Genomic DNA, 13,717 nt, shown 5'->3' on the forward strand with positions numbered 1-13,717 from the left:
CGTATTCGGTATCGCTCCCTCCCTCCCTGTTTTGTTTTTCTTCCTTTCCTTTCCTCTCCTCTCCTCTCCTTTCCTTTCCTTTCCTTTACGTAGGGTCCTGTGGGGGTTCTCCGTGTCCGGGTGCTACGGCGGATTCCCCATCGTAGCTTCCCCACAACTCATTCGGCTAACCGGACGAGCTACACGACGCTCAAGCCTTCGCATCTCCACCACGCTTCTAGTTGATGGTGCGGTCCTTGCTAGTGAAAGGGTGTTTCATTTGACCGGATGCTTTTAGCCTTTTTTCGCTTCTTGCCCAGCTTCAGAGGTGGCGCCCAGTTCCTTTGTGTGAGAGTTGCTCAGCGGAGCATGAAGTGAAACAAGTTTGTTAGATCCGCTGAGTTACAGACGTCTCTTTCCCAACCTAAGTCCATAATGAAAGGTCTTTCTTGGTGCCACATGGGAACACGTCACAGCTCTGAAAATTGTAATTCCACCATCTGGCCACTATGTCAAATTTACCTGGTGGAATCACAACTATGCATTGAGATTGCCCCGGCGGATGCAGAAGCTCCCGGTGAAATCCAAGCTTTTAGTTAGGTCTACGTTTGGTCCGGTCTTGGTTGTTATTTCTCTTGTTCTTTAAAAAAGAGGGAGAAAGTACTACTGTGTATTCTTCTCTAGGTTATCTTTGTTCTGAGTACTGCTGCTTTACTTTGTGTAAAACTTTGCGACGGTACGTATTACAGAACGACACACAGCGAACAACAGATGATTGCCTTTATTCCATGCGTGGCATACAATAATGGTAATTCTCCTTAAATAAAAAGCATGTTTATATTCAAATCCAAGGCTGTTTCTATAGGTTCATTATCCAGTGGCAAATATAACAGCGTGCCAAACGATGTGCTTTAACGAAACAATACATTGTGCACCAGTACAAATAGATCACTTTAAATACTACTAGTGCCCTGTCAATTAATAAAGGTACTCAAATAAACTGGAAAAACTGAGATCATTTAGTTGCAAATGGTCCAAATAAAGTGGCTGCTAGTCGAAAACATAAAAAAAAAAAAAAAAAGGCAACATTGCTTTAAACAGAGCAACGATGAATTATAATTTCACCAGACACACGCCTTTGTGCTCAGATAGCCGACATGCTTTTCATACATTGCACAAATAAATTGCACAGCGGTGGCAAAAAAAAGAAAAAAAAGAAAGTGTTTTCATTCCGGAACTTTAATTTCCAAAAAAAGAGTAGCACCTACTCGTACAAAATAATTACAGAATTACCAATATTTAATTCCCAGTGGAATACAATTAACAAGTGACAACATTCATTGCGTTTAATGTGGTCACCGAGATGCGCTTACAGGCAACACACTGTGTACATTTAGATGTCTTTTCATCCAAACTGACAATTTCACTCCCGTTCGCCCCAAAATTGTTGGATGTCCAACATTTGGACAAACACAAATACTCTCAGGACACACGCATTGGGAGAGACAAAGCGAAGCTCCAGTTCGGGGGGGGGGGGGGGGGGGGGGATAACTGCGATGTTTCCGGAGTGAAGCCGCTCGTCGGTACGTTTTCCGTGATGCTGTACATGAGTTGGGCTCTCCTCCGCTGTCAGCGCTCACTTTGCAGGCCGTCATACGAAGCTCTCCTCCATGTTGGAGCACAGCAGGAAAGAGTCGACTAGCCGCGGTTTGATCAGCTGCTGGTGGTCGGCTGCCTCGATGCTGTCTGGACACCCCGCTGCCAGCCTCCTCAAGGCAGCCTGGAGACACACACACACACACACACACACACACACATCAGTATGCATGTGCACAAACCCCCCCAAAAAACACCGGCAAGACAATGCTGTACTGCTGTATACAAACACATGTTACTATATGAGCAATCACAAGAAAATGGTGCCATTGGCTGCAAAGCGTGGTTACGCTGAATGCCGATGTTTTTCTCACGCGGTATGCAAATTAGCCGTAACATTGAAGATTACAAAATGACCTGTGCGAGCTCAGCATCCTTTTGAAGGAATCCAACACCTACAAAATGCTCTACTTGACCCTTGGCTAAAAAAAAAAAAAGGATGAAATAGAATCACATTCATTTGGAATATTCTGACAAAGTGTGGGCACAGTGAAGAGGAGGGCATTTCTCAGCCCAATTAAAGCTCCCGAACATTATCGTGGGCTTCAAACCCCCCCCCCCATCGGCCCTAAGATCTGGTCTCAATAATTACGATCAGAATGAGAGGATGATGAAGAGCGAGCGGGGGATATTATTCATGATATGTGCATATTTAAACGTACAGCGTTTGAGATGATGATGTGTACCGGTCAGCTAAACATGGCTCACAGACACTGAGGTTGTGATATATTTTACATTTTTCAGATATCGCCCTGCGGATGTAATTAAATTCAACAGTCGCTGATGTTCCACATGTGGACCTTCTCAAAGGGCCGGTGTGTAGAATGTACGGGTATCCATCGGCAGAAATGGAATATAATATTCCTAACGATGTTTTCATTCGTTTATAATCACCTGAAACTAAGAAGCATTGTGCTTTAGTATATACATATATATATATATATATATATATATATATATATATATATATATATATATATATATATATATATATATATATATATATATTCAAGATGCACACTCCTTAATCCCACTGAATGGTACGTTAGGTGATCTAATCTAATAATTAGTACAAATATACTTTTTTTTTTTTGCAGTGTAGGCAGAGGTGAATGTTTGAATGGCATATTTGTATTCTGGGAACGGAGTCATTTACATATATATATATATATATATATATATATATATCTAGGGGTATATGAATGCACACACACACACACACACACACACACACACTCACATGGACACACACTTTATACCTACCAGGCAAGCGACCAGCACCGAGTCGCTGTTATTTCTCTCAGTAGGGGAGCGACACAGTTCAATAAGACGAGGCACGGCTGGAGACAGCAGAGGGGGGGGACACAGTTACAAGCTTGTCCCATTGTTAGACATTGATATTAATAATAATCAAAAGGTGCAGACTGAGCAGATGGACACACACAAATGCTGAGAGCATTCCCAAAATAACAGGGAAAATGATATCACTTATACTTTGGTTACAACAAAAAGAAAAGAAGTACTTTCCATCTCTGTTATGCGGTATATATATATATATATATATATATATATATATGTATATATATATGTGTTACTTTCCACTAATCAGATTGAGCGGTTTCATAAAGCATTCATAGAGCGCTGCTCCCCATGAGACAAAGAGGTCTACTGGCAATATGGATGTTCAGTACATTTGTATATTAAAGTGGTATTAAAGTTTTACTGATACAGGATGAGGACCTCTAGTCCGAGACATTTTTACCTCCTTAAATTAAACGGATATACAAGCTCCACCAGGATGCAGACTCTCGGCATCACCTTCAGCTGATGGTTCTGTTTTGCCGGTCAAAGCGCAGTGTGTAGGACGTGGCTGCGTCTCGCGCTCAGGTTGCAGAAGCAAGGTCCAAAAAAGGTTCTCAAAGGGTCTAAATAGCTTGTGGCTAACAGTGCTAACGGTAACAAAAACCACGGCAAACATGCCTCCTGAGCTGAAAGTGAGTGAACTGAGATGGACCCTGAAGGATGGACGCTGAGCTTTCAGGACAACACCTGCGGCGTCATCAGTTCATCAGCTCAATTCATTTGTTCATGTTGCATGTCAACAGCAGTATTCGATGACTGATTACGAAACGCCGCGCTACCTTTCAGCTGGATGGCCGTTTGGGCCACTTCAGGGTCTCTGCTCAGACGGGCCAGGGTGACGGCAGCTTTCTGCTGAACGCGCTCGCAGGCGGCGCCCTCCGATGGACTCGGGGAGGTCGGCTTCTCTGCCAGCAGCAGCAGCAGCCGCTCTATTCCTAAAAGACAGATTAACAAGGAAGGAAAGGAGAGAATTAACGGGCGAGGATGGGAGGATGGGAATGAGCGGAGACACAGCAAACAAAGCAACAAGGTAACCCGACGCGCAATAAAAAAAAATGAATTAACAATTGAGGAGAAATAAGTTGCTGACACACGGCAACCAGACACAACAGTTTAAAACAAGACTCAGACTCAACTAAGTGCTCAGGTGAATTGGAAAGGAGCCAGAAATTACTCGCATCAGAAAGGATTCAGACCAAAAGTGCAGTAAGAAAGCAAACGGTTCAAAAGCACTCAACACGAAAACAACACACACACACACACACACACACACACACACACACACATGGAGTCCGTCTGCAGGTGGTTACACTTAATTCTCCACAAGTGTTTTTAGGACAATTGCTGGAACAAAGACTGCAACAAACGGACTTTGAAACACGCTGTGCAGATTGTAAAAGTACAACTACTTGCTCTTTGCTGCATTTTATAAATACTCAGCAAAGAGCAAGCCGTAGGATTTATTAGGAAAAAGACCGTGATGCATTAAAGCGAGAGCTGAATGTGTGAATAAATATTACTGACACTGGCACAACATATACATACCAAAATATGTATTTTACAATACATTAATAAACAACATGAGACACAAAGGAGCACGTCAAACAGGACGGACTGGAATTTAAGAGCAGAAAATATAAATAGTGCAATTAATGAATGACAAACGTGATTTAAAAAAAAAAAAAAAAGCATTTCAGTTGTTTAAAGATATTTGCATAATGCTCAGAGGTTGACGTCTTATTTAAGCCGCTCCAGGCTACATCACAAATATTATCTGTTGCCGCCATCTGGAGGATTAAACAAGAATTACACAGATTGTCCTCGCTTGTACATCAACGTGTTGGGTGTTAGTGAGTGGTGTATTGTATTGGTCTTTCATCCAAACAGCAGTTTTGGCCCAAAAAAACAAAATAACAAAAATATGTGTAGCATGCATGTAGAAATGCGAGCAGTGGAGAATAGATTACCTTGGTCTTGCAGGACTTCAGGGGCACACTGCTCTAAAACTGACAGGTTTGCCAAGATTGTCACCACCTGAGATTAAAACAGAAGTTAAACACACTATTATACTTGTGTTATTTCAGCCGAAGCCGGTTCAGAAAGCTATTCCATACGTCACTAATAGCCCTGCTAGGATCTGCTCCTGTACAATCACAACCAGCTGTTTTTGGTGTGTTTTTTTTACGGCAGCTAAAATGCACGGTATGATGCTCACCTGGTCTTTGGAGTAGGGTGTGTCGACTCTCTGGCGGTCTCTGCAGGCCTGCAGCAGGATGTGGATGGCATTGAGCTGCAGGAGAATCTCACAGGCCATGCTGTCGAAGAAGGTGATGTTGGCCAAGGCCGCAGACGCCAGGAGGAACACTTCGCCACAGGAGGCGCTCTCGCACAACTCTTGAGAGAACAAGACGTCGCTCATTCAGTACAGTGGTTCTAATAAATTCAAAATAAATGGAGGGCGGGATCTGTTTGGGGTGGGATGCATTTCATGCGAACTTTGCAGGTTAGAGTCTGGGTTAGTACCGTTTATTATTTCTGTTCGTGCACACACACACACACATACATGTTACATTAACATTCATACTTGAGTTGTGGCATTAGCTCACCGGCTTTAAATATACTTTATTAAGCTGTTCAAGATGTTTGTTTTTATTTTTGCATAAGTGATTGTTGTTCTGTCGTCAGGAGATTGAGACCATAAACTTATGTTTACAATGTTTACTGAGGGAATAAATCAAGAGAGAAGTAGAGTCATTTTAGACTAGACTTCTATACAACCAGAGGAGTTGCCCCCTGGTGGACACTAGAGAGAATGCAGGTTTTAAGACACTTCTGCATTGGCTTCCAGAGGTTGCCGCCTGGTTGTTCCTTAATTTCCTAGTCTTCATTCTTGACTGCCAGGTGATGTGGTGGATTTCTTTTACACTGTGATCTGTAGGTTTTAGCTTCTATCTATATATATTTTTAATCTTCTTTCACTGTTGGTTGTTTGTTTTAAACCTATAAGAACAAGCCAAAGGTCTGGGTTACATTATCAGTCATCCACATCCACTCACTGATGAGCGCGGTGACGATGTCGTGCATGCTCTCCAGGAAGCTGGCGAGGTGCTGCGTGGACGTGTGGTGAGGCGACGTGATCTGAGCCACGACCGCCGCCGCCTCCGCCCTGGCTGCTTCCACGCTGCTCTCGTCGGTCAGGATGTCCGCCAGACAGAGGATCCCGTCCACCTGCACGTCACACGACACACAGTTTAGTCATTCATTTGAATCTGGTATCTTCATAGGACATAGGCCGAGTAAAAAGTGACGAAAAGTCGTTAGCGCGTTTCGTTAGCGCGTTTTGTTAGCGCGACACGCAATGTTTTCACCCTCCCTGGCTGCTACTGACTGCATGACTGCATCTTGACACAAAAGGCTAATTAATGTTCACTGCGATGCATTACTGAATTTAAGCAAATCTGAAGTTGCTGCTTGTCAGTTTCCAAAGACAAAACATTCAATAGAAACCACTGGCTGCATGGGAAAACAATCACTTAAATGTCTACTACTACAGTTTGTAGTCAATTTATATTTCATAGACCGCCAGTTGGGGAAACCCATGCCCACCATATTGGAACCAGTGCTGCCGGTTTAATAGCAACATGGGTGGGAAAAAGTTTCCTTTGCAAACTAAAATGATGACTAACAAGGTCAAAACATGGTTTTTAAATCTTGAAGGGATTTTATTTTTGGTGTGTTGGTCAGGGTACATACACACTGTTTGAAATCAAGTTCAAAGTTTGGTAGAAGCTACAGTATGATGCTAACTACTTATATCTGCATCTTTATTCTCTTTACATCAAGGACCAAACTGGAAACACGTTTTGGTCGGTTTTTTTTTATTGTCAAATGAGCTTAAACATGCAAAACCATGAGTACGGTTATTTAATAAAATATCCAATATAGTAGAGGTACAAATCACTTTCAGTGGGATCACTGGCCAACCACACTGACAGTGAAGTGTCCATGCAGGTGTCGGCTCGGTTAAAACTGGCTGCTCCGCCCGTAAAGCCGTCACAATTAAAGCACTGATTTAACGGCCAAGAGACTTGTGTGTATCTGGCTGGCGTAGGCCCAGAGTGTGTGCATCACCGGGGTGGAGGAGGAGCTCAGAGTTATAGAAGAGCAAGAAAAGCCTCTTTTGTCTATAAAGAGAACTTTACTCGGGGGCCATGAGGTCATGTTTATCTCATCTTTGGGTTTGCGTGTGTGTACGCGGTGCCGTGTTTTACCAGCGTTGTGGGGACATTAATCTGTTTAAGGCTTATGGGGACTCGCGATCCTTACGTGGACGAAATGCACGTCCCCATACCGTAAATAATTACAATTAAGGGTAAAGACTTGGTTTAATATTTAGGATGGTAGCGGACATGGTTTAAGTCTCCAGGACATTAATTCAAGTCAATGTAATGTCCCCAAAAGTCATGAAAACAAACAAGTGTGTGTGTGTGTGTGTGTGTGTGTGTGTGTGTGTGTGTGTGTGTGTGTGTCTTCATGAATTGGTATTCAGGCTTCAGGAAATGATGGCGATGTAGAGCAGATGTGTATCCACTTGGGGGGAGTATTACACAGTTCATACAAACGTTACTACAGCATCTCTGCACCTGTCTGCTGTAGTTCTTATCAAGTCTCGCATGAAGTGTTGGAAATCAGCATACAATCCGGACTATCAATTAAAATGTACAGCCATAAACTGCAGGATCGTGGTTTCCGTGGTGGCGATGAAGTCCTAAATTGTGTCCTGGAGATAAATCCCTCACCTGAAACATCAGAAGTGTTTCGTTTTATTCTCAGTCACAGTTATTATTTCTATCATTGAGGGAGAGAGCAAATTGATGTAAGCCACCACTTCTGAAACAAAAGTTTAGAGCATCCAGAGTGAGGCAAACTGTCAACTCTCAGCCCGCCACACCTGTCAGTCTTATCTGCTGACGAGCATCAGTGCGCCGAGCTTCACAGGGCAATTCCCTATTTTTGTCTCTGTGGACGTCAGCAGCGCTGTGCCATCGCGACCCACTGACGTGGAACAATCCACTCTCAAAACCCCCCCTCCTCCTCCTCCTCCTCCTCCCTAAAATAGGATATTCCCCAACTCCTCATTTACCACATGCCGGATGCATCTCATTCACTTCTCTGGGCCAACGCCAAATAACTTTTCTGTTTCACTTCATACCATCCTGTTGAAAGTATTTTAGCCTATGAACATACAAATTGCATTAAATTGTGGTTCTCTGTGTCAGGAACAGAATCAAATTCAATTTGCTACGTTACATTTCTTGTTGCGTTTCTTCGTAGTTAACATCAACACTTAGCAGAGAGGCTAAGCACTAATGAGTTGTTAAAATTATTTATAGTTTATATGTGTCAGTCGGTTGTTTTGGTAACTCTCAGACTTTACTAACACCAGTTACGTAACAAGCGTACTAATTTTATGTGACAAATATTTTTTTTATCCCAAACCACGATCTATACCTAACCACTTTACAAAAATCTAAGTAAACCTACTTTATTTGTTTTTATTTTAAAAAGACACGAATGCAACGAGTGGAAAATGACTAGAACAAAACCGACAGGAGAGCTCCAGTATTTGACAAGTCGGGAGTGATAATGGCTGTTTGTGTGTGTGTTCATAAAAACTAGGAGTGGGAGTGGCCTATAACCAAAACTTCTAAATGGATTCACGTACCACAGCAAAACTCATGAACCATTTGCCGTACACTTTTGTCAGCAGAGAGTTCCTCTTTTTTTGGTGTTGGTTAGCCCTGCCCCCTATACTTAAGCCACGCCCAATTTCTTAACTGACCTATTTCTTGTAAACACTTGTGGGAGGCATCATTAGTCTCAGCAGAGAGTTCTTTTTCACTTCACCATGGCGGTCAAGTGATTGTGTGAATGCATGTACGTTTACATTTATGTTAATCCTATAACTATCCAGATATACAACATGGCCAGTGTGTGTTGCATGGAAGCAGGAATTTCCGGGTCTTAAAATATGAAGCCAATCTGGAAGTGTCATAAACTTGCATTCTCTCTAGTGTCCACCAGGGGGCGACTCCTCTGGTTGTATAGAAGTCTAGTCTAAAATGACTCTACTTCTCTCTTGATTTATTCCCTCAGTAAACATTGTAAACATGAGTTTATGGTCTCAATCTCTAGTTTACAGTCTTCTTCAATACAGCATGATGTTCATTTAGTACATTATGCTCCATTTAGAGTCAAACAGAGTATAAAGCAGGGGATGCTTTAGGGTTCAGTGTCATATAATACTGCAGTCATCTGCAGTCAACTTCATGCAGAAGTTCTGCTTCTTTGTCCGTCAAGAGCAGCTGTGTTCCTAATCGATACCCTTCCCATTCACCGTGTTATGATTGCATAATGTTCCAGTTGGGGATAAAACTAAGTTGGTATATAGTACATCCACCAATGAGCAGATGCACGCCGGCCCCGTCTCTCGATCACCCTTCAACAGTGACAGTTGTGTTTCTCAAGCCTGAGCGATCGGCGGTGAGCGGTTGGTGGAGTAGACTTGCCTGACAGCGTCCCTCCCGAGACGAGGCAGCTAATCTGGGGCGGACTTTTGGTTTTCCCCCGTAAAAAAAAAAGAAGAGTTTTCACACTCGGATGATTCACGCTGTCCCAGCTGCTGCACATGTGAACACAGACGCCGCTGTGGCATCATTATTAGCCGGATTCGGGTTATATTTGTCTTTCCGTATGCGCTCGATTGACACAGGTGCGTCTGTTGTTTATTTTGGTTGAATCCTCGGTAGAGAACAAACGGGGACAAAACAAAAGAAGGACGTATCATTAGCTTTCTCTCTCTCCCCCGTCTCGCCTTCAGGCACTGCGAAGTCACCCAGGTCTAAATGTTTGACCTGTCAGCTCAGCAGTCAAGAGGTCCCATATAATGATCTCACCGCGGAGGAGACACACTGCAACTCATGACTCATCTTTATTTGCGTGCGTGTACTGTATAATTCTGTCATCGGGAAGAAGAAGGAAAAAAATAACACGGTACACAGAATGATGGCCTTTTTCCTCGTCATCTCCGATTCCTAAAATTACACGGCGAGAGTTTAACGGCGGTTCCCCTGAACCTGAACTCGGTGAACTCATTCATGAAAATTTAATCAAGTAAATAGCTGCAGAACTCAACGGCTGCAGTCGAAAGTTCCCCCCCCCAAAAAAAAGTAACAATGCAGTAATATCACTAATAACACAGAGACACCGTATATGTGTCAACTGCTGCCTCTTAAACAATGGAAAGGTGCCACATGCGTATAATCAATCAATAAGTTATTTTGAGACATAAACAAATGCTGCATTTTCTAATCGAGTCTGCTGATAGCAGCGGCTAAAAATGTGTATCCTCCTCCCGGCATCAATCAACAGGAAGTGTGATCCAAATTTAAGTAATTAAAAGCACCAGTTGCATCATGGTGGTTGCACCGATGTAGAGATATTCTACATTTTACAAGGAATAGATTATTTAATTCCCCTTGTAACGAAACATTTAACTATCCGTTATTCTACGATCACACACTTTGTTTCTGTGCCGCTCAGCCTCCTCCTCCTCCTCCTCCTCCTCTTCCTCCCAGTCACAACATAGAAAGTGAGGGCACAGCTGAATGTGCAACAGTAGACGGACTGTACCGTGCTGCTGGGAAGAGCGGGAACAACCTCCTGTCTGAGCCACGACTTCAGCTGATCACTCTAAACATAATCTGTCTGTGCTGGAGGGAGCCAAGGTATTTTACTGGAAGTACTGTACTTAGTTGAGATTAATGTCATCTCATTTTCTCTTTCTCTCTGTGTGTGTGTGTGTGTGTGTGTGTGTGTGTGTCGTATGTACGTACACATACCCATTTTTCCAATGCAGGAAAATCTGGATTAGTGCTCATGTGCCATTTTTAATTGACTTTTCCTTTCGTATGATACCAGATCAATGAACGTCTGTCTCTTTTAGAGGTTCACCTTGTCCAGTTGGTTGATGCCCTCCTCCACACAGCAGATGGAGGCCACTGTTCTCAGAGCGTGAGCGTAGAGGTCTCTGAAGCGGTCCTGCCTGCAGATCTTAAACAGGACCACCACAGCTCCTTCCTGCGGAGGACGGGAAAAGTAATTAAGATGTTTGTGCATTAGGAGAAGAAATACGGCGCTTCGTTAATCTGCTCTGACGCTGAATTATGAGACAACCGCGACAGTGAAACCACGACAAGCATCATTCACTGTCTGTGGTCTCGATCAGGTGTCTTCGGATGAGCTAAAGATGCTGAATCCTAATTAATACTGATTAACATATCCGATAGTCCCTACTGCATTATGAAACCTTTGTATGTCTAGGACCCAGGAAGCGTTTGAGGAAAGATCCTGGTGTCGGTTTAATATAAAATAAAGTCTGAAGTCACTTGAGATGTTTTTCTCTTAGCAATAAAAGGAAAACGATCCATTCCCACCTAAAGTTGTGTCTCACATGAAGATTCTTGTTGTGTTTGTCCGTCGAGTGGACGCTGTGTTTGTCGCGGTTGGTTCTCTGTACGTTAACGTGGGACAAAGAGGTGCTTAGTTCGGGGAAAACAACCTTCGGCGAGAGTTTTGAGACTTTCACAGGCCTCACGTTGTGCAAAATGACGGATCAATGCTCCGTGCTAGGCTGTTGCTGTGAGAGCCAACAGGTCCAGCGGATCTAAGCCGATAGCATAGCATGCTGGTTTCAAAGAGTCCACGAGACCCGGAGTGACCGATTGACTCGGCCCGGCTTTACTTAGCAAGCCTGCCAACCCACAGAACCGAATCAAAAATTGCTCAATCTATCACGTCAGATAAAAACAGCCAAAATATACATATTTCACGAAATGGAAAACACGAAGCTGGGGAAAAAAAAGAAGAAAAACATGATTTGCTAGCTATAATAGCTGAGACTATTCTGTTGGATTATGCTCGGTGTAAACAAACAAAAATAGCTCCTGTATTGGCTCTATGTCTGCACCAAAGCACCCCTCTGACCAAAAACAAACAAACACTTGCAGGTATTGAATTCTATTGTAGGTAGATAGAATTTCCTGGAGGAAGACGGAGCCTGTACATAACTACCACCATTATCCTAACAAGGCCATTATGCTGGGCTGGCATGTCTCGTATGCTGCTAAGGCCAATGCTGCTGCCGGGGCTTGGAGTGACTAATCATCCTGCCCTCCAGCCTGACCGCTTTTCCCTGTTCGCCGCCTACGCAATATTGTTTCCGCCATACCTGGAAGAACACCAAACCAGACGGTTTTCAGTAAACCTATTGGAACCCCGTAGAGACTCGCAGGCTGAATCAAGCTGTGTTCGGGGAGCAAAGAAGAGCTTTTTTGATCCTGTTGTGACGCAAATGTTGCCTGCGGAGAGAATCTCCGAATGGCCTAACGCACTTTTGAGCTTTGGTTTCGTTGGTTTTGAAGTCTTATTATGTGGCTTTAACTATTCAAAAGTTTGATTGAAGTTGTCTACGGTTCCTTGATGCCAGAGATTTCCAGAGATGCTGCAACCAGGGAAGAAGTGGGCAACCAAAACGGGACCTCTCTCACCTTCCGGCGCAATGGGGGGTACTGGCCGGGACGCCGGTTGTGGCAGCCAATCACCGTGAAAACAGGACCTCTGCTGAGTGCAATGAGGGGGTCCTACAAGTGTGTATGACAAACGTTTCAGGGTTTGTGAAATTGGTGAGACTAAAGTTCAGGGGGTCGTCAATGTAACAGGAACTCTCTGCTCGGCAATGACGCCTCCAATGAGAGTCTACAGCAAACGGTTCATGTGTTATGGAAAGGGGCGTGGCTTACATGTGGGGGCGGGGCTATGAGTCTATATTTTCATGCAAATGTTCTCCGGTCTGGACCCTTATTATGGCCAATAATATTGCATGAAAACGCAAACGTTTGGTAGATTTTGATTGCAGGGGTCTGTAGATTGTCTTGACCAAAGTCGATCTGATTACATTTTTAGGCGGAGTTCAAGTACAGCTCCTGTAAAAAGCTTAAAATGGGACATTCAATTCAAAATGTCTGACTTTGTATACCCTGAAGAGCCTTTTTTGTGTCTCCACATTGGATCTGCCTTAGCAAATTTCATACATGTAGGTTCTATTTTAGCAATTTTGTAAGTGCCGCTATCGAGCCATTTTGTGTACCAATCGACCTGAAATGTTTTTGGTCCTCTCATTGGATAATCTAGCTACATAGCATCTGTTCTATACAGGCTTTGAGCAATACTTAGGCCTGATAGAGGCTGCTTAGACTTGAACTAAACCAGCGATTAGACTAATTTTCATAACATTTAGCTACCTTTCTTTATCCACTTGTAACCCCCTGCTTGACTTCCAGACAGTTTTACTCAAACAATCACTTTGTCTGGTGCTTCTCCTGTTCACAGATCGTTGGTGCTTGTCTGTTGTTCCTTTCCCTTCCTCATCAGACAGTTCTATCGTTTCCACCTCGATGAACGCATTTATCCTCACACTCGTGCATTTTGGGACTTCTTCTTGGGCTGCACTAACATCATCATGTGAAACTCGACGACTCGTCTGAAAATGCCTCTCTCTATCCGTTTTGTTTGCATGTGAAGGTCGACACGGCGTGTGATTTCCTTCCATCGCATCGTTTTCTGAGCTGAGCTCTGGACTGTTGCGCTCGCTCACACAACG

The 13,717-nt window shown here is 43.5% G+C and overlaps 1 protein-coding gene across 5 annotated transcripts in view; it reads right to left on the reverse strand.

Annotated features, from left to right (window-relative positions):
* Positions 1–745: 745 nt before the first annotated feature.
* LOC137881700 (protein inscuteable homolog) overlaps positions 746–13,717 on the reverse strand; it is a 49,201-nt gene continuing 36,229 nt past the window's right edge. For all 5 annotated transcript variants that reach the window (XM_068723760.1, XM_068723764.1, XM_068723763.1 and 2 more), the window contains 7 exons: positions 11,011–11,136; positions 6,054–6,225; positions 5,213–5,391; positions 4,965–5,031; positions 3,777–3,932; positions 2,899–2,975; positions 746–1,759 (listed from right to left, as the gene is read on the reverse strand). In XM_068723760.1, coding sequence (XP_068579861.1) covers positions 1,631–1,759; positions 2,899–2,975; positions 3,777–3,932; positions 4,965–5,031; positions 5,213–5,391; positions 6,054–6,225; positions 11,011–11,136 — 906 coding nt within the window. In that variant the 3' untranslated portion in view covers positions 746–1,630. The remainder of the gene's footprint in view (positions 1,760–2,898; positions 2,976–3,776; positions 3,933–4,964; positions 5,032–5,212; positions 5,392–6,053; positions 6,226–11,010; positions 11,137–13,717) is intronic.

Source organism: Cebidichthys violaceus, unplaced genomic scaffold (assembly GCF_023349555.1).
Source record: "Cebidichthys violaceus isolate CVI_PGR_0920_01 unplaced genomic scaffold, fCebVio1.0.p SCAF_3, whole genome shotgun sequence".
NCBI lineage: Eukaryota > Metazoa > Chordata > Actinopteri > Perciformes > Stichaeidae > Cebidichthys > Cebidichthys violaceus.